Below are 25098 nucleotides of genomic sequence, written 5' to 3' on the forward strand. Positions count from 1 at the left end.
GATAAGTTTACATAAAATTTATATTTGTATCATGGAGTCTCAAATTTGAATCTTCTCATTCAGGGTAGTTCTAACTTTTTTGGAGGCCAAGGAGAAATGAACTTGTCCCTTTTTACTTTTTTGATTATTATAACGATACTCCTTTATTCGTGTTTGGAATCAAATAAAAATCTAACACATCTAACACACATAATGGTTTGCTTGTATAGGAATCAAACAAATCTAAAACAATAAGATTGCACTAATATTAATAGTTAACGTATTAATTTTCTATTAAGTGGTGGCCTTATTTTTTTAGAGGCCTTAGGCCCAAGCCTAGGTTACTTGTACTATAGATCCGGCTATGTCTCATTAACCTTGTTAATCGTTCCTCTCAGTTTAACTCTACATTATATATCATCCCATGTTGCTTAAGTAAAAGAAATTTTACCAACCACAAAACTATAAGGAATTAAACAATCATAGAAAAGTTGGGAAAAAAATCATTAAAATACATAAGTCTTTTATGATACCCCTTAAACTTATAATATAAGATAAATAAAAGTAGATTATGCTATTGAACTATTGGTTAGGTCTTGGATTCATTGACCAAAGTAAACTTTACTTCTTCCTTGAATTAAACTCCTTGTTTGGTAATATTCTCAATTTGAAGGCTGTAAGACACCATTAGTCAAGTAGGCCGGTTGTCACTTAACTTTTGACTCAATTTAAACATCAAACACACCACTTGTAGATAAACAAATTGACCTCATCACTCCATTTGGAACCTCAACAATAATTCACATCCATCATATATTTTTAAACGGCAAACACCAACCCCCCCCCCCCCAACCTCGAGCTCATAAATCTATATAAATTTGTACTCCATTAAAAAAAATGAAAACACCACGATCGTGCCAACATGAGCTTAGAAGCGACAGATCCCGAAGATACCGCTTGTTATGCTCAACTTACACAGCAAATACTGCTTCTTATGGAAGAAGATGATGATGAAACACATGCAAAGGGAACTATAAAGGGTGCACCGGATTTTGGAAGAAGATTGGTTAGTTTTGGACCCGGTGATGGTGGGTACTTTAGGTGGTTGGAATCAGGGTGGGATGGAGACAGGGCCGGCTCAACACTTTTAGAGGCTCAAAGTGAACTAAAGATCTGGAGCCTACACTCGTGCCAAAATTGACGTTATAAATAAAGAATTTTTAGATTTTGTAACCTAGTAAGAACTAGAACACTCCAATTTAACACTTTAACTAATTATTTGATAAACCAACAACAACCAGGTTCTTGTACAATGGAACAAAGATAGGGATTTTATGAATATAGAGGTAAAAGTGTACAACTTTCTGAGTCGGCCACAAAAAATAATAAAAAACAAAATAAATACATTGTGGCCTTAAAGTGTGTTGGGCGACCAACAGAGGTCTCGAGCCCTTGACTTGCTTTTACACGGAAATGTAGTTTACCACTAAACCAGCAGCGTGTTTAATTTTAGCCAGCCTACTTCTCAAATATATAAAATAACTGTTTTTTTTTTGTTTTTTTTTTTAACTTGGAGGCCCTATTCAAGTGGTGGCCCAAAGTCCATGCTTGGATTTAATTACCATTGGACCGGCCCTGGATTGGATGAGAGCTTGTGGGCGAATAATGGCGGTGGAACCGGTGTGTTCATTCCTCGTGAGGTGGTTGGGGGCAAACCTAGGAGAAGAAGACATCATAAATCAAGAAAAAACAAATATGGAAGGAGGATGCATTCATTTGCTGAACAAAAGATTCATGTTAGTAATAACATGGCTGGTTTCTTGGAACATTAATAGATGCAAAGGTTAAGACAACGGATCCAATCTTCTTGGGTCAGATCCGACAAACTAAATGGAGCAAACAATGTCATGAACATATAGTTATACTAGGAATTGAGTAGTTTGTGTATGTACTTACGTTTCATTTCTAGCAATTGAGTGATTACTTTAGGTCTATATATAGCCATTTTGTACTAGTTAATACTTAATATTGATATATACTAGCAGGGGCGGACCTAGTAAGGGGACTGGGTGGGCGGGCGCACCCCTTAAAAAGTTAGTGTATTTTATAGGGCAAAATCCTGTCCGCACCCCTTGAAAATTTGGTTAAACCCTTCGTCCTATTTTCATGGTATTTTCACATTATGGCATGTTTATGACTTTATTCAAAGCAAGCCATATAGACATGTCAAAAACTATCATTATGCCAAATAACTACCAGCACCCAAAATAGGGTTTGTATGCAAGCCATTGTACTCCACATCCATCATCAGCAACACAAAATTATAAAAAAATGTTCAACCACAACAGATTAAATTAACAGACCAAGCAAATCAAAACCGATAAGAGAATAATAATCAGATATATAACGACCAAACTCAAGTAGTAGGTCACAATAGAGGTTAAACTCGCCTTCAACGTACACGCCTTCCTCAAACTCCATCACGTTTGCATTTGATTCTTCGGTTCATCTATCCAGAGCTATGGTTAAAGGTAAATGCATGAAAAATATGCCGACCGATAAAAAAATGTTATGAACTTCTCCGTCATGTTTTCCATGCATTCCCTTAACAAAATACTAAACCATGCCAATAAATTAAAACATTCAACAACCTGACATAAGCATTTATAGTTGTAACTGTTAAAAAATATAGTCACTTTAAATGTTTTATTTTTGCTATTTATTTTTGTTTCCTTCTATATATTTTAACCGTTAGTTTTTGTTTCCTTTTTTTGAGGTTTTGTCGGTTGGGCTTAGAGCCTCTTGCTGGGCTGCTTGTGCTTATGGGCTTGGAGCTGCTTGTACTATTTAAAGAGGACTCTGCCTCGGGTTCATACACACCGCTTCACTTAGATCCTTCTCGAATACACTTGTGCTCTTGCCTTCTTTCCCTCACACGTACATTTGTGAGGCTGTTGGCTTTGTTCGGTTTCAATCTTTTGGTTGTTTATGTTCACCAGTCAATCTGTGATGACTGGTTGATTTCTTTGTATTGATCTGGAAAGAAGTTGAATAAAATTGTTCTTGTTGTGTGATTGAATCTATTCTTGAAATTCTGACATGGTATCAGAGCTCCAAGGCTGATTTTGGTGCTCTGGTATTCTTCCGCTGCTCTCGCCGTTGTCTGATTCTCCGGTTGGAGCGGTCTAAGGACTCCGATTAAAGGTTACTGTGTGGTGGTGGTTTTTTCCCGTGGTCCTGTGGTCCGATGTATCCTCTCCTGGTTCCATTTCATCGTGGTTGCTGCGCCGCTGTTGGGAACACGAAACCCTAGTTTTTGGGGTTTCTCTCATCTGGTCGCGTTGAAGAATTTCTCGTTGGTCCCGCTAGGGCAAACCAACAGATCTAATCCTCTGTCTTCTGACCAAGTTCTTGTAACCCTAAGTGAAGGTTACAAGACTTGATCTCTTGGAGTTTGCTAGCACCCGCTGTGAGATTGTTCTATCTCTATACTTTATTTAGTTTTTTTTTTTTTTTGCATCATTGAGTCAATGTGTCTAGGCATCCCCTGTTTACCAGACTAGTCGGGCCGGCTCTTGATCGAGTCCTATTTGCTTATTTGTTGCATTTATCCGTGTCATTTAGCTCCCTGAATACTGTCTGCGGCGACACCTTTTGAGTGACGAACCTCTGATCGGACCTCTGTTCAGGCTTCGCTTTATCCCTGGCCTTTTTTGCCTTTTTTTTGGCTTCTTGTTGTGGTGTTTCTGTGGCTATCTGTTTTCTGTGGTTGTGTGATTATCTGCCATTTACTGTTGCTGTGCCTATCTGCTTCTTGTAACTGTGCACTAAAATGCCTGATACGGAAAAACAAGGTGAATCTTCTGTCACCTTGGTTAGTAAATTGGATGCTAGTGATCCGTTATATCTTCATGCTAGTGACTTTAGTAGTCTCTCAATTGTCAATATTAAACTAAAAGGAACTGAGAATTATGTGGTTTGGTCAAATGCTATGAAACTTGCTTTAACTGCTAAAAATAAGCTAGGGTTTATAAATGGCACCTGCACCAAGTCCACTAAAGATGATGTTTTAGCAAGTCAATGGGATAGGTGTAATTCTGTTGTGCTAACTTGGATTCTCAACTCTGTATCTGAAGAATTATATGTAGGTCAAGTCTACTCTAGTCTTGCTAGTGAAGTCTGGAGTGACTTAAAGGACACCTATGATAGGGTTGATGGGTCGGTTGTGTTTGGGTTATACCAAAAGATTAATTGTGTTAGCCAAAATGGCACTAGTGTCTCTGAATACTATCATAGACTCAACACTATGTGGAAACAATTTGATGCCATGGTTCAATAACCTTCCTGTACTTGTGATTCTTCATCCAAATACAACGAGTTCAGTCAATTGATCAAACTTATGCAGTTCTTAATGGGATTAGATGACATTTATCAACCTGTTAGAACAAACCTGTTAACTAGGGATCCTTTACCTACTGTTAAAACTGCTTTCTCTGTCATCTCCAGGGAAGAATCTCACAGAGATTCAAATAAATCCTCAAAAACTCCAAATGTTGGTTTTGTTGCCAAGGCAACTCAATATAATGACAACAAAAAATGTTTTAACAAAGGGCCTAATCCCAGCTTAAAATGCACTCACTGCAATAAGGTTGGTCATGTGATTGAAAAGTGCTTTGAACTTCATGGCTATCCTTCAAATTATAAAAATAAACCAAATCAAAACAACTCTCAATGGCCTAAAACCAACTTGTCTGCCAGTAATTCTGTTGCCAACACTATGAATGATTAACCTGCTAATTCTTCCTTGAATGCTTTAACTGCTGATCGGTTTTCTAAGTTGCTAGGGCTTCTAAATGAGAATAAGCTGGAAGATTCTCACAAATCTAATATGAGTGGTAAGTGTTATAATGCTTTCACTTCTCTAGGATCCTATAAAAACACCTACTGCTTTAACTCCAGTTTTTTCAGTCAAAATAAACTAAAATGGATAGTTGATTCAGGGGCCAACCAACACATGGTTATGAATAATGACAACATGTTTAACCTTGTAGATGTGTCTGAATATGATATTACTATTAAACATCCTAATGGAACAGATGCAAAAGTTAAACAAATAGGATGCTTTAAACTGTCTGAAGATGTGATTTTGAAAGATGTTTTTGTTGTCCCTGAATATTGTGTGAATCTTATCTCTGTTCACAAACTTGCTAAAGATAATAAACTTAAAGTTGTTTTTGACGAACACAATTGTTACATTCAGGATGTATCCTTAAGGAAAAACCTGGTGATTGGTAGGCAAACTGATGGGCTCTATTTCTGTGGTAATTCTAGTATTCCTGTTATTGCTTGCTATAATAAGACTGAAACAATAAAGCTTTGGCATTCCAGACTTGGTCATCCCTCAGACCAAGTCCTACATGCTCTAAATTTTAAAAATGAATCAAGTCAAGCTGAACCATGTGACACTTGTCACAAGGCCAAACAACATAGAATTCCTTTCCCATTAAGTGACCATAAATCAAAAAAGGTAGGTGATCTTGTTCATCTCGATGTTTGGGGTCCTTACAAACGACCCAGTCTTGATGGTTATAAATTTTTTCTCACTATTGTAGACGATTACTCTAGATCGGTCTGGGTCTATTTGATGAAATCCAAAACTGAGGTGTTTGAAAACATTAAAAGTTTCTATGATCTGATTCTAACTCAGTTTGAAACAAAAATCAAAATTTTTAGAAGCGACAATGGGTCTGAATTTATTAACTCTCAAATGGAAAATTTTGTCAAAATTCATGGCATTATCCATCAAACTTCATGTACTTACACTCCCCAACAAAATAGGATTGCTGAAAGAAAACATAGACACCTTCTGAATGTTACAAGAGCTTTACTGTTTCAATCTAATATTCCTTTAAGGTTCTGGTCTGAATGTGTTCTCACTGCTGCTTATCTGATTAACAGGACCCCCTCCTCTGTCTTAGGTGGTAGAACCCCTTATGAATTACTTTATGGGTTTAAACCTTCTCTTGATCACTTGAAAGTCTTTGGATGTTTATGTTATTTTACTGTTTTAACAAATTCCGATAAACTTGAAGAAAGAGCTGAACGATGTGTTTTTATGGGTTACTCAAATCTAAAAAAGGGATACAAACTCTGGAGTTTGGATCAAAGGACATTCTCCTTCTCACGAGATGTCAGTTTTTATGAGACTGTTTTCCCTTTCAAAACAAAACTATTTTCTGAAACTGGTTTAGACAAAACAATTTTTTTGAATCACTCAAACTTTTTTGACATCTATGAGTCTTCAAGTGATACAAATCCCAATGATGAAGAGAAGGAGTTGTCTGATTCTGTACCTGAGACACAGCAACACAGTAGCTCAAATGAGCCAGTTGATGTTGCTGAAGCTCAGCAGTCATTCACCCCTGATGACATGGCTAATGTTCAGCATCATAGTGGGTCTCAAAGTGAGTCTGTGAGGGTTGAGTCTAGTGGTACAAATGACGAATCAGTCCTTCCTGAGGGTAACCAATCTAACCTTAGAAAGTCCACTAGACATGTGTCTGCCCCTAAGAGGTTCAATGACTTCATTGTTGGAAATGCTAAGTATAGTTATAATAATGTTGTTAACTATGCTAATCTATCTAGTGAAAATGTGTGCTTTGCTGCCAACTTAAATAAAACCTCTAAACCTAGTAACTACAAAGAAGCATGTAAAGACAAAAGGTGGATAGACGCAATGAATGATGAACTTTCTGCTTTATATAGTAATGATACTTGGGACATTGTTGACCTTCCATATGGAAAAAAACCCATTGGGAACAAGTGGGTTTACAAAGTCAAATACAAATCAAATGGTGAAATAGATAGGTTTAAAGCCAGGCTAGTGGCCAAAGACTTTAGTCAAGTTGAGGGTATAGACTTTGAGGAGACTTTTTCTCCTGTTGTCAAAATGGTCACAGTCAGATGCATTATCAGCCTCTCTGTGCAAAATGACTGGCCCATTTATCAACTTGACGTCAACAATGCCTTCCTTTATGGTAACCTAAAGGAAGAAGTCTATATGACCCCGCCTGATGGTTTAAATATAAATAACAAAAACAAGGTCTGTAAATTAAAACGGTCCCTATATGGCTTAAAGCAAGCACCTTGCATGTGGAATGAAAAACTTGTTCAAATTCTCGTTAAGATTGGCTTTGTTCAGTCTAAATGTGATTATTCTATGTTTGTTAAAGCTGATAGCTCTGTGTTTACCGTTTTATTAGTCTATGTGGATGATATTTTACTAACAGGAAACAATTCTGATGAAATTTATAAAATCAAATCCTTCTTAAAGAAGGAATTTCAAATCAAGGATCTTGGTTTTTTGAAATACTTCCTTGGTATTGAAGTCATTAACAACAAATATGGTATTTGTCTCACTCAAAGAAAATACTGCATGGATTTTTTAAATGAATATGGGATGAGCGGGTGTAAACCGGTTAATTGTCCCATAGAACAAAATCATATTTTGATAAAAATGAGTAAAACTGAAGAGTTAAAGTTAGTTAGTATCACCGAATATCAAAAACTTGTTGGGAAACTTATTTATCTTTCCCACACACGTCCTGACATTGCCTATGTTGTTCACTACTTGTCCCAATACATGCATAAGCCAACCGAAGCCCACTCTCAGGTTGCTTTTAGGCTCCTGAGATACCTAAAAAGTGCACCTGGTTGCGGAATCATGTTTAAACCAAGTGACTCATTTAATTTATCTGCCTATGCTGATTCAGACTGGGCTAAGTGCATTGACAGTAGAAGATCTGTCACTGGGTTCTGTATTTTTCTGGGAAATTCTTTAGTTTCTTGGAAAAGCAAGAAACAAAGTGTTGTCTCTCGCTCCTCGGTGGAAGCTGAGTACAGGTCTATGTGCAGTGCCTCATGTGAAATTTTGTGGCTTATAAACATATTAAGGGAATTAAGAATCAAGGTTGATCTTCCGGTTACTCTCAAGTGTGACAATACTACAGCTTTATCTATAGCGGCTAATCCCGTTTTTTCATGATAAAACGAAACATTTTAAGGTAGATCTATTTTTTCTGAGAGAAAAAATAGCTGCTATTATCAAGACAGCCAGTATAAAAACAGATTTCCAACTTGCGGATGTGTTTACAAAAGGGCTGCTGCCAAGAAACCATGACGAAATGTGTAAGTCTTTGAGGCTTACAAACTTGTTTAAACATTCAAACTGAGGGGAGATGTTAAAAATATAGTCAGTTTAAATGTTTTATTTTTGCTATTTATTTTTGTTTCCTTCTATATATTCTAACCGTTAGTTTTTGTTTCCTTTTTTTGAGGTTTTGTCGGTTGGGCTTAGAGCCTCTTGCTGGGCTGCTTGTGCTTATGGGCTTGGAGCTTCTTGTACTATTTAAAGAGGACTCTGCCTCGGGTTCATACACACCGCCTCACTTAGATCCTTCTCGAATACACTTGTGCTCTTGCCTTCTTTCCCTCACACGTACATTCGTGAGGCTGTTGGCTTTGTTCGGTTTCAATCTTTTGGTTGTTTATGTTCACCAGTCAATCTGTGATGACTGGTTGATTTCTTTGTATTGATCTGGAAAGAAGTTGAATAAAATTGTTCTTGTTGTGTGAATGAATATGTTCTTGAAATTCTGACAGTAACGAGGCTCAGACATAACATCCTAAAATAGGTACCACATTACCAATCACAAGCAATACCCTATGAAGATAAAGTATACTAAGATATATCTGCTATGGCTACATATCATATAACCGTAATAGCTTGTTTTGCAACATACAAAATACTTATCAACATAGCCTCGTAATGTGGAGCACACCAATAATCACACTCGATGACATGCCAAGATACAAAAGAGAAGGTAAATCCACCATGGTTGCATAATGTATGATGGCTCTGAACAAAGTGACTTTAGTAAAAATCAACAAAACTGGTTTTTTTAAGATTTCTAGATAATAACATGTCAAGCCAACAGCACCAACAGATGGGCTCAAGACTTGGCTACAATTTAAAGCTACATCATCATGAGTCAATGATCATTATTGCCCACATTTTCAAGTAATCTATCAAATAAGCACCATGACAGCCACAAAAAACCGAAACCAAACATCACCAACAGTGAACAACAATATATGGGCTCAAGACCTATGGCTGTAATCCCATAAGTCAATGATCATCATTGCCCACATTTTTAACCCACCTATGAAATAATTAAGCACCATGACAACCGCATACAATCCCAAAGCAAACACCACCAACAGTGACTTTTAAGGCATTAAATCATCAATTGGCTGCAATTTAAAACTTCATAGCCATGTGGCAGATAATCATTTTAGAACTAGTAATGAAGTTCAATGGAACATACGTTGTTTGCGGCCTCCTTGTAATGAATCGGAATGGGCTCAATGGTCAGATTTGATGTGTATTCTATATGTGGTTAAGCTCAAAGAGGGGTGTGATACTTGGGTGTGGAAACCTGATGGTGGTAGTTTTACGATTGATGCGGTTCGGGATCATATTCAGAGTCAGTCGGTTGTTAATGAAAATGTTTGGAGATACTAGAACAGGTGGGTTCCTCCTAAGGCTAATCTGTTTACATGGAGGGCCGATTTAGGATGGATTCCGGTTAAAGACCAGCTTGTGAAGAGGGGTGTCACGGTAAATTGCTTAAACTGCTCTAGGTGTGATGGTCATATTGAATCGGTAGAACATTTGATTTGCGGTTGCTCAATGTCAAAGTCCATTTGGTGGAATGTTTTGGCTTGGGTTAAGCTTCCGGTAAATGTGGGTTTGGATCCCCTAACGATGCTTTGGAGTTTGTTGAAGGTATGAAAGGCTCTAAACAATGGAAACAAGTTTTAAATTTGATTTATTAGGCTACCATGTGGCACATTTAGAAGACCCGTAATGAGAAAGAGTTTAAAGGTCATCAAGTCCCCAACGATATGGTGATAGATGAGATAAAAAGTGACTCTTTTCTTTGGTTAAGGAGTCGGTCTAAGTTGGTAGATTTGGATTGGGGTAGGTGGGTAGATTTTAATTTTCGAGATGTATCAAGTAGGAGGGGGTTTGGGCGTTTGTGTTTGTCGTTGGTTGTGTATTTGTGTACTGTTTATTTTGGGGTTTTACAGGATATGCTGGCCCTATTCTATAAATCATAGAATCTTGCCGATAAAAAAAAATATAGTAAATAGTAATACTTACCCAAACTAAAGATAGTAAAATTCTCGGTTTTATGATATCATTTTTTTTGTAAATATGTATAATCTTTGCACAACATTGTAATTTCAAAAACTTTTTAAGACATCTATTACAACTTTCGAAGCATAAGATACAAGTGCTCTATGGATGCTGGGTTAGATTGTGTTCTCCAAAAGAGTCTCGGTAACATCCGTCATATCACGCAGACCAACCCACTAATCATCAGATCTAATTTTAAAAGATGCAAAAACATATATTTTCAATTAACAATAATTAATTCATAAACACATTTATATTATCTTATCTATTATCATTTTTTATTAATTATTATTTTTATAGAATCATTATTTTTTTAGAATATAATTTAAAAAGTGGATATATCTCCCCTAACAATCCGCGGGAACCCAGCCTTACAATCATACACAAACTGAAATTTATCATTTATCATGAAAGAAGCCTTAACATTATCGTCACACTTTAATTCAACCGATGATCACTTCATCTATCAACCAAAAACCATATAATAACATTCATTAATACCCTCAAAGATTATTGTTGATTTGAGTTCATAATGCTGCAATTCAAGCCCACAAAGCTCAGAACCAAAAAGGTAATCTTTTTTTTTTTTTTTTTATTTATGAGTTCATCAATTGTGTAATTTAATTCAAAGAATGTGTGTTTGTGTGAATGGTTTATGTGGGTCATCTCCGATTGCACAATACTTTCGAAAAGAACGTGTTTTGTTATAATTTGCATGCATTGATGAACAGCGTTCTTGATGATTTAGAGTTTGCTATTGACCCATTGTTATTGTACTTTAGGGGTTAGATTTAGTCTATTAATATATTTTAAGTCGGTTTGTTTTAGAGCCGGGGGTCTCTCTGAAGCAGTCTGTCTATCCCTAGGCTTGCCTGCATCCTACCATCCCAGACCCTACCAATACTTTGCTATTTGTGGGATTTTCTGGGTACGGTTGTTGTTATTATTGCATCTGAAGGGGATTTATTTGTTTGGGGTTCATCAATATTAAGCCTCAACGTTAGTTTTGTTGCCTTTGTGATTCAGCTTTCGAGTTTTTTTTTTTTTTTTTTTTACCTTTTATAGGATGTTAATTGTGTCCCGCTAACGGGTTGAATGGTTAAATCTGAACACCACCCATATACTTATTCGTATCATAGACATCAACCCTGGTTCTGATAGACTTAAATTTGTGTATGTAACCCAAACAAGATGAAGGGTTGTAAACGTGTTAATCGGGATGTTATAAATGGGTCGTAAACGAGTTGGGGGTTTCACCTATTTAATTAAACAGGTGACGGGTCAATCTATACATGACGTGTTTAAATTATACCGTTAACAAGGTCTACCCAACACAACCAGTTTAGAAACGAGTTAGATACGACAGCCTTAAACCTGACTACTTTTTGTGTCTTGTACTTGTCCAGAGAATATTCTGATATGAATAAGCTTAAAAATATCATTAATGAATCAATTAATGAACATTAGTTCGATTCGAACAGATTGTATTTGAAGCAGTATTCGGTGCTGAGGATTCAGGCACTCTTGAACAGCTAAAAGAATTAAGTTCCAAGCGCTTGAATATCGAATCAATGAACAAAAACAAATCCGTTCCAGGACCGAATGCTGAATGTGAACAGGTAACACATATTTTGAAAAAAAAATTAGTTTTGTCAATTTTATAAAGGGAAAATTACCAAATTAGCCAAGAATAAACTTTGACCACCAAATTAGCCATTTGATGCCTACTTGGAGCAGGGCATCACGGATTCAAATATGCGGGATGCCTCTTTCAATGTGGAAGTGACACGTGTCTCAATGATTAGGTAGACTCCTCCAATGCCCCTCAACAGACTCATCCAATCCCTCAGCAGACTCTTCCAATGCCCCTCAACAGACTCTTCCAATGCCTCAGGCATGAGTTAAAATTTTATGTGGGACCTACCACCCACTTCATCTTTACCACCGCCACCGCCACCACCACCACCACCACCGCCGCCGCCACCACCACCATAAAATATACTACTAATCTTTGAATTCGAAAATAATAGTATTAATAAAAACTGAAGTTATAGGGACCACGTTCTTGCATAGACCGAATGCAGCATATAATGCAACTTTATTCAGATTCGTACATAATGCAGATTATTCACCATAAAATTGACTTCGCAAAGAATTTAAGAACAGTGTTTTAGAGCAAGGATATGAAGTTATTGATGTGTTGGAGCTCATGAAGGATCTTGAAGATGTGGTGGCGGTGGTGGTGGAGGTGGTGGCAGTGGTGGTGAAGATGAAGTGGGTGGTAGGTCCCACATAAAATTTTAACTCATACCTGAGGCATTGGAAGAGTCTGCTCAGGGGCATTGGAAGAGTCTGCTGAGGCATTGGATGAGTCTGCTGAGGGGCATTGGAGGAGTCTACCTAATCATTGAGACACGTGTCACTTCCATATTTAAAGAGGCATGAGGGGTCTTGAAAGAGGCATCCCGCACATTTGAATCCGTGATGCCCTGCTCCAAGGAGGCATCAAATGGCTAATTTGGTGGTCAAAGTTTATTCTTGGCTAATTTGGTAAATTCCCCTTTTATAAAACTTGTGACTTTATATATACATTTCAGGATATACAAAAGCTAGAACTATACTTGCCATCATTGGATAACCTGGTACAACATGTCGATTTCCTTGGTTATAACGATCCACGAGTGATTCGTTTGATTTCAAATCTTAAAATAAGGTGGACTAGTCCTCTTAGTTCTACGTGTTCGTTGAACATCATGGGCCCAAAGTTCTTTCAGATTGATAGTCTACGGTTCGAGCTTGGACTCGTTCTGTTCTCTTATGGCTCGTTGCTTCGCGAACGGGCTTCTCAAGTTCTACATACAGGTAGGATTTTGATTAATTTTTTTTTTCAATCTTACCCGAATTATTTTTATAATTTTTACGGCATAACCCAGTTCTCACATCGATCTGATCAGTTCGACCGGCCCGACCAGTGGACTGGTAAGGAGACCGGTTTAACATCTGGTCCGGTCCGGAAACATTGGTGAGTATAAATAAAGAGTGGTACTCATAACAGAAATTAGATCAAAGTTCCTTACGTTTAATACAATTTGCCCATTTTTATATTGCTATTATAATTAATAAATTATTATGTTTTGATTTTTATATATTGTTGTAGATTTAGTACAATCCGCGACCCTGTTTAGAAAAGCCGCAGGCGTTTATCAGTATCTGGGTCATGATGTTCTACCCTTTATAAGAGCCAAACCTAGTCCCCATGGACCACCAGAAGCCACATCGTCGGTTTCATCGGTTATGAGCTTGATTTGCTTGGCTGAGGCTCAGGTCAGGGTTCAAGATTCATCATCTTTTACGTGCTCGTTAATAGTTTCTTACTATGTTGTCAAAGACGCAAGGCGCGGGCGAGGCGCATCGGCCCGGAGCCTAGGCGCAAGGCGCAAAAAAAGCGTGAAAAGCGCACATAGAGAAAAAAATATAAAAAATACGTTATGCTTTAAAAATAAATAAGATTCCACATATAAAACTAAAAAAACTATTATATATGCCATTTAAGATCATGTAGCTAATAGTCGGTTTCATTTTTTTCAGTTTTCCTGCTTATCCACTGCGCCTCAGCACCGTTTTTGCGCCTAGGCGCGCGCCTTTTTGCGCCTCGGCAGCGTTTTTTTCAAAAAAAACCATTTTTGCGCCTAGGCTACCACCAGGCGCTATAGGTGCGCCTCGCTGCGCCCGGGCGCCTAGACGCGCGCTTTTTGCGCTTTTGACAACATAGGTTTCTTAACGTTTCCACATGAAAATAACAAAATTTTTTTCTTAAAAAGATGGTAACTATAATGAAGGCCGAAGAGAAAAAAACCGCGGATGGGCTTTTGTCAAAGTTGCATTACGGTGTTGTACAGTTACTCGACGAGGCGACGGATTCTTATTCAACGGCAGCCAAAGAATGCAAAGAGATCTCGCCTGGCTTAATGGTTTGTACGAATTAAATTTTCTATTAAACGTTTTATCGGTCCCATTTTGATATTTATCGGTGCAGGATTATATTTCATGTTCTAAAGCTTTGCATAAGCTAAGAAGTTACAAGCACATGGCAGAAGGCGTGAAAACCGAGGGGCAAATGGGAACTGCGATCGGGCTCCTTAAACGGGCTTTAAATAGTAAAGTAGAGAAGAATGTGGGAGGGTTGGAATCATGGCGAAAGGTTATTAAACAAGATATTAATGCGTTGACCGAGGTGCTAAGAAGATACGAGCATGAGAATGATTTTGTGTGGAGTGAAAAAGTAGCTTGCGATGAGCATTTACCGTTGTTACAAGGGAAAAAGATAGCAACGTGCATACCTTATTGTCCTGCAAGATGGGAAAGAACTCTTAAACTGAAGATATAGTTATATAGTAGATATGCATAGTGGCAAAGTGGTAATTGTTTCTTCACACAACGATATTCGGGTGCTAAGGGTGCGGTAACGGTTGATACGGGGTCGTGTTGTGGTGGTGAGAGTTGAGCTAATGGTTTTGTTTCTATTGTAGTTTTCACCAATTTTGATATTATATTTTAAGTTTTAACATTGCTTCTCATACAAACTACACATTGTTCATACACATATACATGCTTATGCATCGTTGCAGATCGACGTACGAGCTACACATATCTTTCTAGCAACATGTACATAAAAAAAAACTCCTAGCACTATAAGTTAATTCTCTTATTAAGACTTGTTAAAAACACTTTTATAAAGTTTGAGTAACAAACCATCAAAGGATTAGATAATCTAGACACAAAATTGTACAAAAAGTTTCTCATTTTCGAGTGTGCAGCCAATTTAGTTCCCATGTTTCAAACGTCTTCATGATTATGATGTTTGTCATGTAACCCGCATCTTCGTTGCCCATTTCCACAATAAACAAAGACGGATTGTTTATCATGTCCAACAATCTGATGTATCGACTCAAAAAGACGACAATGTACCCCATATCTCTAATAATTCTCGTGTGTGACGACTCAAAAAGACGGATTGTTTATCATGTCCAACAATCTGAAGCTCTCAAACAACTAGTTTCTAGTATAAGACGCATGAACTTTGCAAACATTTCTTTCACTAAGAGGTTTATAGATTCATAAGATGACACAATAAGTCAGCCATACAAAATTTTAAAAACTGTAATAAAATGTAAAATATATTCATACTAAATTAGAAACACACATATTTATTAATCATATAAATTAATTTTCCACTAATAGTGCCAAAAACAGAAAGCTACTTATAAAAAGATGTAGCTAATTTATTAGAGAAAATTTCACTTTTTGTCCTTTGTGTTTGCACTGAATTTTGAAACGTGCCCTTTAAAACTTTTAGTTTCAATTTATGTCCAAAAAACACATGTTTTGTATCACTTTATGTCCTTTACACCAAACTGGATTAATTTACTCAGTTAGGTTTATTTAATGCAAGGGTATAATTGTCATTTGAAGTTTTTACTCTATTTATCGCCCCCATATTTAACCACTATATGCATCTTCTTCTTCAATTATTTTAGGGTTTCATAAGCTCTCTCTCTTATCATCTGCATCTTCCTCCTTAGGTTTTCTTTCAAGGTGTCGATAATGGTGTTTTGTGGGTGTGGAAAGGAAGCAGCGATTCGAACATCAAAAACCTCCAAAAATCCAGGCCGTAAGTTCTATGAATGCCACGACAAGGTAAGTGTTCAAAAATTTGGGTTTTTTATATGTACTGAACTTGCAAGAACAAGCATGAAGATAAGTGGGTTTTTTTGTTCCATTTCATTGTTTTAGAATAGAAAATGTGGGTTTTTTATGTGGATTGAACCGCCAAAAATGTGTCAAACTTGCATGGACATCATACCCGGTTTGTTGAAGTTCAAGAACGAATATGAAGAAGAAAGAAGAAGACTAGAAGAAAAAGCAAGAAGTTGGAAGAAATACCTGATTTGCAGCTGGGTCTTCTTTTGTGTCTATGTTTTTGTATTCCGTCAATGAAATCAACTGTTGTAGCTATAATGTACTGACTTTTGTTTAGTAATGGAAGTGTAATGACTTTTGTTTAGTAATGGCAATGTAATAAAATGGTCTTGTAGATTATGTTGTGGTTGATTACCTGTACGATATGCACAATGGCCAAAAGCACAATATGCACAATGGCCAACAGCACAGACTATTGTAGCTAATTACCTGTACAATACCAATATGAAAACAAAACGACCAAATGCACAAATTGCCAATATGACCTGTTGAAGCTAATGACCTGTACGAGACCAATATGAAAACAAAACAACCAAAATGATCAAAACCCTTAACATAAGCAATACCAAAATGGCCATTTAAGGCTGATAATACATAAGTGTCAGTTCCATGTTCAAATTCATCACAAAACAGGTTCCATGGTCATAAACATTATTGCATACATACTACTAATACATAAACAGGTTCCATGGTCTCCTACACCTTCTTTCCTTGACAAGTTCTACTGTTATGACCTATCCCCTTACACTTTCAACAAGCCTTCTGCTTTTGAACATCCTTCTTCCCTTTCAGACCTTCGCTACTTCCAGCACAATGTTTTTTCCCTTTCTACCCTTTTGTTGATCCAACACCAAGTTTAGTGGACTTAGCACTAGTTTGCTGAGTTAGGAAAGCCTCTGACCTACCATTACAGGACCTGTTGTTGTGCCTTGTATTACCACACTTGCCACAAGTACCTGATGTACCAACCTTCCTTAGTCTCCGACCGTCTGTGATGTCCTCTAACTCTGAGGCTGCTTTCCTCCTTGCTTTTTTTGGCCTCCCAACAGACTTATGGTAATATGGTGGTGTGATTGTTGCTGGCAGTAGAGATCTTGGACACATTGACTTACCATTAATTGGATACACCTTGAATGTGTAAACTTGCTTCCACCTATCCATCCTATAAACAGGATGGACAAAGCTTTCTGGTAAGCCCACTTGCCCATGTGAAGCTTTGTTCCAAATGGCTGTCACAGCATGTCTACAAGGTATGCCATTGAGTTCCCATCTTCTGCAACTGCATGTCCTCTGTTCCACGTTCACCACATACTGATTAACACCACCAGTTACTTGATAGTGCCCTTCACCATTCCAAATTATAGTGTACCTGTCAATGCAGTGTTTAATACATATCACAAATCAAATAACATGTTATTTATAACCATGAAAGAAATACAAACCTGGTAGCTTCCTTCTTAATTTCCTCAAACAACTCAGTTGCATATGGTGTTAGTAAACCATCACTGCTCTCAATCAACCGAAGAACATTAATAATTTTTCTCATGCAGTACTCTCTAATGAATACTAACATTGCAATGATGGGCTTGTCCCTTCCTTCAAGTATCTTTGAATTGAACACCTCACACATATTGTTGAACAACATACCAGATGTTGCCCTTCCTATAATACACAAGGTTAAACAATATATTAATGCCCTATTTAACAAATAACAGAATATTATACTTGTAAAGACTGTTTATATTACCAGAAAAATGAGACCTTGACCAATGTTTAGGAGGTATGTTAGATAACCACAAGTGACACTCACTGTTGAAACTTTCTAAAGCATACATCTCCTTTTCAAATTCAACAACAGTTGTTGCTGTTACACATTTCCACAAAAGGTCTTTGAAGGCCCTTCCTTTGAATTGTAATCTCATGTTTTCATAGATGTGTCTTAGGCAAAATCTATGCTCAGCAAGTGGGAAGACCTTCATAATTGCTGGAATAATGCCCTAAATAGGCCATAAAGAGATGAAGACTGTTAATAAGAACATATACATGAAGAATAATGTAACAATACATGAAGAATAATGTAAGAATAATGGATGAAGACTGACCTTTTGCCTGTCACTTAAGAATGTAAAGTTTGAATTGGCTTCCAAATCCAAATCATCACCTAAGCATTCTAGAAACCAAGTCCAAGAGTCTAGTGTTTCAGCCTCTGCTATAGCATATGAGACAGGGTAAATGCCATTATTGGGATCAACCCCAACTACACTAAGAACCTGGCCTGGATATGGACATTTTATGAAAGCCCCATCAAGTCCCAACTTATCTCTTCCAATAGCTTTAAAACCTTGTTTCAGAGCCCCCAAGCACACATATACTCTTTTAAATTTCCTTTCAGTTGACTCAGGATCTGCTGGTGGTTCTAGTTCAATTTTCATAGTTCTCCCTGGATTTGTGTTCATCAATTCAGTTACATAAGCTCTAAGTAACCCATACTGTGAATTATAATCACTATTTAGTTGCATGACAACCTTCTGTCTAGCCCTATATGCTTTCTGCTTTGATACACCAACTTCAAACTTTCTTTGTAGCTACTCTTGTACAGCCTTGATTGGTATTTTGGGGTTATCTTGGAGATGTTCCATTAGCTGTTTGGATAGAAAAGTGGCTGTGCAGGCTCTAACATGCCTGTTTTGAAAGCATTTGTGTTCATCTACTAGGGTTTTTATCATCCAAGATTCAGATCTATTCACTTTAGAAAGCAACAGGGTCCAAGGGCATTTATGTTTGTTTGTTTCTGCTTTATTACACCTGCCACCAGTGTTTTTGCTTTTTGGTCCTTCAGGTTGTCTACAACTGCTATAACCCCAAACTTCTTTATTTTTCACATTATGTCCTTTTTCAACTTGTGGTTTAGTACATGTCCTGCTATTATGTCCAGTACCCCTACACCTTCCACACACTCCTTTAACTTTTAAACCTTGTGTCATATTAATCCCAACACTGTTTTGTATGCTACCATCTTCAGCAAACTGTGGGATATCACCCCAACAAACAGCCCTTACCCTCTGCATGTCATCCTTGATAATCCTAATTTGCCTCCTAGTTTTAACTACATGTGTCTTGATCAGTTTTTTTGGCTTCTTCTTTGGTTCCAAACACTTGCCCAAGATACAAAGTGTTTTTTCCTTCACCATCCTTTCTCATGGTCTTTAAAGCCCTTTTCCTAAAGATTGTATCATTGTCATCAGACTCTGAACCACTATGGAAATTTTCATTGTCTATAGCATCTTCTCCTAACTCATCACCATTAGTGTCAACAATATGATCAATAACACTATCATCAACATAGTCAGTAAAAAACTTGTAATTCCTCATATCAGTTTCAACATCATTTATGTTGTTTCCATCATCTGCTATGAAATCACTATCATCATCCTCACTGGTATTCAAATCCCCCTCATGCTCACTTTTATTTACATCCCCCTCATTCTCACTTTCATTCACATCCCCCTCATGCTCACTTTCATTTACATCCCCTCATGCTCAATTTTATTTACATCCCCCTCATGCTCGCTTTCATTCACAAACACATCGTTCAACTTATGTTGCACACTTTCACTTTCATTCACAGCCACATCATTCAACTTATGTTGTACACTATCACTTTGATTCACATGATTCTCACCAAAGAATGGGTCAAACTCAAGATCATCCATTGTAATATCAATTTCATAATGCACACTACTTTGTCCTACTTCATGTTCAGCACTACTCTGTCCTACATCATTTTTAATACTACCATTCCATCCTAACAATAACCTATTCTTACTAGCATTGATGTTTTCCATCGCCATAATCTCCTCATCAGTTATTTCTTGCACCCTAAACTTGGTTGGGGAGCAAAAATAAGTATGCACAGTTGTTATAGCATACTCACAATACACATTCATCACCCTAGACTAAGGAATAACTTTGATAAAATCTAAAACATCTGCATCACTTCCTAAAGCCCTTAGCCCAAAATCAAGATTCTCACCAGGAACAAGAAAGTGATAATACCTTTCAATATCGCTTGGAAGGCCAAACGTGTCCACTATACAATCCAGTTCATGCACAGAGAACTTATCTTCATCTAACAAGTCAATAAAATTGCACTCTCCTTCAACATAAGCCTTATCGGGAAATCAGGTGAATCTGCCACTGTGATGAAGCTTAATGGTGAACAGACTTGGGAACCTCACTGCATTATGCAATGGTCGATAGTATTATTCATAATTTCAATAAACGAAACTCAAAACCCTAAAAATTACCGTAGAAGGCATCGACTTCAGATTGGGATAAGTGTTGTCGGATCATAAATTGTCTTCCATTGGTGTCTGAATTAGGGTTCATCGTTGAAGTTTGATTGCAGAAATTAGGAGGATGATTGAGATCGATGAGTGAAATTAGAAGGATAATTATACGTTGTGAAGAATATAAAGGGACACAGCTGCAATCAAACTTCAAATGAAAATTATACCCTCGCATTAAATAAACCTAACTGAGTAAATTAACTCAGTTTGGTGTAAAGGACATAAAGTGATACAAAACATGTGTTTTTTGGACATAAATTGAAACTAAAAGTTTTAAAGGGCACGTTTCAAAATTCAGTGCAAACATAAAGGACAAAAAGTGAAATTTTCTCAATTTATTATTTTGGTATACAAAAACAATTGTAAATACCTATAAGGCCATGGGGTGTATTCTAACATTTTGGGTGTTAACGATCAGGGGAGAAACTAATGAGGAACTAGCCGTAGCACGGGCTACGGCTCAACCCCGTATTCACAGTGTATTTTTTTTTCCAGTTTTATACATTAAGATACCCCTTGATGTGAGGGTGTTTAATCGTGTTTTAAAGTGTTTAATTATGAGGCTTTATATGATTTTGTGTATGGAAACGGTTTACTTTGGGTTGATTTTGATTTACAGGTACTCGGAGCATAACGGATGGCTTTTGGAGCTTGACGGAAGGTTTTCGGGAAGCATTATGGAGTATTGGAAGCATACACACAAGTTGGAAGGCCAAAATATGAAAAACGGGAAGTTCGGTAGCAATCGGCGCCACTAGGTGCTGATTTCAGCGCACCACAGAAGGAAATCATAGTTCAGCGCACTAGGCGCTGATTTCAGCGCACTGGGCGCTGACTGCCAGATATGACTCGCGAATTTCTTGTTTTCCCACCATATTTAAGCACAAACATTCCCCAAACGAAATTATCATTAACCCTAGCCGTTTTCCACTTCCCAAGGACGAATTTTGGAGTTCCAAACCTCAATCCAATCATCAATCATGCAATTCCTCATCAAGATTGAAGATCAAATCAAGAACATGAGCGGCTAAACCACTCGTGATCATCTCCGGGACTAGGGTTTGTGTTAGGAACCGGGTTGACTTAGTTTTACAAACTTTTGGATTAAGTTTGACTAATCATTCGGTTAGTTTATCTTTATTGTTTATTTGTTTTTGATTAAACATTGTTGGATTATCATTTGCATACTTGTTCATCAGTTATTTGGTTTTGTCATCAACAATTGGGATTAAATTCTAAGTTGTCATTGTCTTCAACCTTTAACCATTGAACTTGTTCATGTTTATGAAATCTAGGATTGGTAATTATCTAGGTTACTATTCAGTTGCATCAATCTTTCGGTTTCGATCGTGGATCATTGCAATCAAATATATTATCTGTTAATTATTTATCAAAACAAGTAGTTAGCAAATCATGTCTATGTGATTTCCAATTGGTAGTAATTAGGTAACCCGTGTTTCTACACAACCTGAAAACCCGTAGATTGGTCCCTCTTCTCACAATTGTTTACAAATCTAATTTATTTTGTTTTCACAATCATTCTAGAAACTGCAAAAAGCAATTAGTTTAGACGTAGATGGTAATTAAAGCAACGAACTTTCATACTTTCCACTGATTCCCCGTGGATTCGACACCCTACTTGCCCTTTACTAGTAAAAGGTGAATAGGACACTTTTAACTTTATTTTTGACCGACCTTACGACATCGATCAAAATGGCGCCGTTGCCGGGGAATCGGTGCGCTTAGTGTTTGGTTAGTTGTTTTTCTTATAAAAAAATTTAAAAAAAAGTTAGAATAACCAAAATTATCCAAAAATATTTCTTGTAGTTTTTAGTTTTATTTTATATATGTTAGTTTCTACGTGGGTATTTTAGTTTGTTTGTGCAGGAAGTGAAATCTTTGGGTCATGGATAGAGCTCAGCAGTCATGCCCTTGTTGTGGGAAAATTCACACAGATGAAGATTGCCTAGTGTTTTGGACAGACCCGGTGTTTTGGAAAGAAAAATTGATGTCTGGGTACAAGGCACCTTCATATGAGGGACACTATCAGTCAAATGTCAACCAAAGGTATGAGCAAAATTTGGATTACGATACTTACGATTCCGAGGTGGTGCCCTTCTCAAGATACCAAGAAGATTATAATGGTCGTTACCATGACTACTCTGAGTCAACATACAATGATTTTTATATGCGGAATCAATGGTGTACTCATGGTAATTACCAAGGGAGTTCAGATCAGCCACACCAAAGTCAAAATGATTGTCAAGGTGAACACCAAAGTTCTAAACTTGATGAAATCATGGATATTATGCTGGAGATGGCACAAGAGAGCAGGTCGAGAACTGAGGCTATGGTCCAACGATCGAATCGAATAGATGAACAAATTGCAGCATTGAAGGTTGTGAGGGATAATACCACATCCATTCCTGCATTTGTTGAAGAAATACCAGTTTTGGTTGTCGAAGATGAAGAAGAGGTTGAAAGTCTTCCTGAACTTGAAATTATATGTTTAAACCTACATGAAGACTTAGCACCTATTGAAGAACTAGAGACTGATGTAGTCCAAGTTTATCCCGAACCACAGCATATTTTGATTACTCCAACTAACAATATCGGGAATGATGGCTCGAGTGGGAATAAGAGAAAGGTGAGTAGAGAAGACCTCGGAAAAGGTAAATTGAAGTGGCTATACAATGATCCAACAGACGTGTTCATGAGAGGAAAGAAGGTGAAGACTCGACATGTTAACTATCGAGCACACCTTGGAAATTCGGTAGGCAAATGTGGATTTCACTTGTTCCAATTTGATTCGAGAAATATCGTTGGCAGAAGAGAGCAGATAGGAATTTGGAATGTCAACCAACGAGCATATGCAGGAAATTCGATGGGTAAATGTTCACTTCGACCCCCATGAACGAACGTCGGGTACGGTCTGGCTGAAGACCTATAAACTTAGCGCTCTCGGGAGGCAGCCCGAGGATGTAGAGTAGTGTATATTTGTTGTTTTTGCGTGAGTATTTTTCAGGTTTTATCAGGTTATTAATCTCTACGGATGCAATGGTCCAAGTGTGGGGATGTTTGGTGAAGTCCCGATACGTTCTAGTTGCAGTTGCGGACAATGCACGGATTAGAGTTCAGTTAGAACTGTCCATACTCAATCTCCATTTGGACGGGGATGATCTGAACAATAATTGTAGAGATTGACCCGAGTACTTGTGGACACGGCCGCGAAGGAAATGCTATACGGTCGTGGTGGAACATGACGCATGATGCTTCTACGCTTTTAACCAGGGGAGTCTGTTCCACTTTTATTATTTCATTTTTATTCGTGTTTTTTTTGGTGGCGTTGAACAATTTATGTGTTAGGGAACGTGTTTATGTCTTTTGTGTTAGGAATGGTCGCTCATGAGGTTTGTTAGTTGGTATTCCCGGGTTTGTTTTAAAAACACTATACATTGGGGACAATGTCGCCCAAGTGTGGGGATATGGAAACCCGAGAAGGAAAAGGTTTGGGACGAGAGCTTGACAGAGGTTGAAAGTAATCGAAAACGATGAAAAGTTGAAAAAATTGAAAATTTTGAAAATTTTAAAGAATTTCATCGCCTTAAGTGAACTAAATGGATACGGAAACCGAATGTTTCGATCACTAATGGGTTCCTTGCCGGTAGTAAACTAACATAGTCCCTTGTCATGGTTGTTCCTTTAAGTTTCATGAGAGTAGGTCCGACAGCTGTTTTTAAAAAAAAAAATTGAGAAGAGATGTCTATTTAGGGGTAACATGCTTTAGATTGCATATGCTACGTGTCGGCAGCCTTTTACCTTTTCTTTGGTGAGAATTTTGAGCCTGTAGAATGATATTATGATTTACAGTATGACTTCATTTGTTGAGAGCAGGCCGCATGTTATTCTGTGTTAGAACTTGTACGATTTGATGCATGCTGAAATTGTGGATTTGATATGTGCACGTAAATGATAAAGGCATTAGGATATACCCTACACCTGTTTATTTGTTTTGTGTTTACCAAACCATCACCCTTAGTAGCCCTGTTGAGCCTATTTACCAATTCGTTTGTCCACCCAATGTGAATTGTTTGATATCGACCGTGAACGACAAATTATGAATAATTGAAAAAAGAAAGAAAAAAAAAGAGAAAAAAAAAAGAAAAAAATATAAAAAAAATAAAAAAAGGAAAAAATATAAGTGTTGTGAATATCGTTTATGTTCTTGGGTAGAAACCAACCCAAAAGTATGTTATGTTTGTGAATAAAGTTGTCACGGTTGGTCGTTTGTTTGTTCACCACACAAAAATATAAATATAAGCCAAAAATTTCCTACCCTTAACCTAAGCCCAAAACCGAAAGTCCTTTTGATATGTGCCGTGTTACATGACACAGTGGAGGTGTGATTGTCATACAAGCATATGATTACAGGATTTCATGTTTGGTTTTGAGTGATATAAATGCTAGCACATTATACGCTAGTTCAGTTGTTAAACCGAGAGGAGAGTTTATTGTGAGGGGCGTGTAGCATGTGTATAATCCTAAGCATGTTAGTTTTGAATAGACAAGTCTTAAGTTTTATAAATAGCACCAATTGCTTGTTGGACTGTCAATCTTGATTGTGTCAGTCTATGGAACGGGTATGATTTGGTACTTAAACGGTTGCATCAGTTTAGGAGTTCAGAGGTATTGTTACTATGGTGAGTAGTTCCATATTGGTTTGCTTGGGGGCAAGCAAAGGGTAAGTGT

At 37.3% G+C, this 25098-nt stretch overlaps 2 protein-coding genes across 2 annotated transcripts; one reads left to right on the plus strand and one right to left on the minus strand.

The window, feature by feature from the left end:
- The first annotated feature begins 10723 nt into the window (after window positions 1-10723).
- On the plus strand, window positions 10724-14877 carry LOC110925919. The gene is made up of 6 exons (XM_022169714.2): window positions 10724-10811; window positions 11722-11859; window positions 12838-13102; window positions 13398-13564; window positions 14062-14211; window positions 14277-14877. The coding sequence occupies exons 1-6, from the start codon at window positions 10773-10775 to the stop codon at window positions 14625-14627; spliced, it is 1110 nt and encodes a 369-aa protein (XP_022025406.2). The 5' UTR covers window positions 10724-10772; the 3' UTR covers window positions 14628-14877.
- Window positions 14878-16421: 1544 nt separating this feature from the next.
- Window positions 16422-18432, minus strand: LOC110925352. The gene is made up of 5 exons (XM_022169306.1): window positions 18103-18432; window positions 17811-17997; window positions 17443-17662; window positions 16957-17369; window positions 16422-16429 (listed from the first exon to the last, which is right to left on the minus strand). The coding sequence occupies exons 1-5, from the start codon at window positions 18430-18432 to the stop codon at window positions 16422-16424; spliced, it is 1158 nt and encodes a 385-aa protein (XP_022024998.1).
- Between the last annotated feature and the right edge of the window lie 6666 nt (window positions 18433-25098).

The sequence above is a fragment of the Helianthus annuus genome, chromosome 17 (assembly GCF_002127325.2).
Source record: "Helianthus annuus cultivar XRQ/B chromosome 17, HanXRQr2.0-SUNRISE, whole genome shotgun sequence".
NCBI classification, from domain to species: Eukaryota; Viridiplantae; Streptophyta; class Magnoliopsida; order Asterales; family Asteraceae; genus Helianthus; species Helianthus annuus.

Bases quoted from the DNA above. Each gene is read 5' to 3' on its own strand.
- LOC110925919 (XM_022169714.2), top strand. From the start codon at position 10,773: ATGCTGCAATTCAAGCCCACAAAGCTCAGAACCAAAAAG. The intron at 11,860-12,837 runs GTAACACATATT...TATACATTTCAG, and splicing joins CGAATGCTGAATGTGAACAG to GATATACAAAAGCTAGAACT. The intron at 13,103-13,397 runs GTAGGATTTTGA...ATATTGTTGTAG, and splicing joins TTCTCAAGTTCTACATACAG to ATTTAGTACAATCCGCGACC.
- LOC110925352 (XM_022169306.1), bottom strand. From the start codon at position 18,432: ATGAAAATTGAACTAGAACCACCAGCAGATCCTGAGTCAACTGAAAGG. The intron at 17,998-18,102 runs GTCAGTCTTCAT...TGGCCTATTTAG, and splicing joins TCTTAAGTGACAGGCAAAAG to GGCATTATTCCAGCAATTAT. The intron at 17,663-17,810 runs GTGAGTGTCACT...TGTGTATTATAG, and splicing joins TGCTTTAGAAAGTTTCAACA to GAAGGGCAACATCTGGTATG.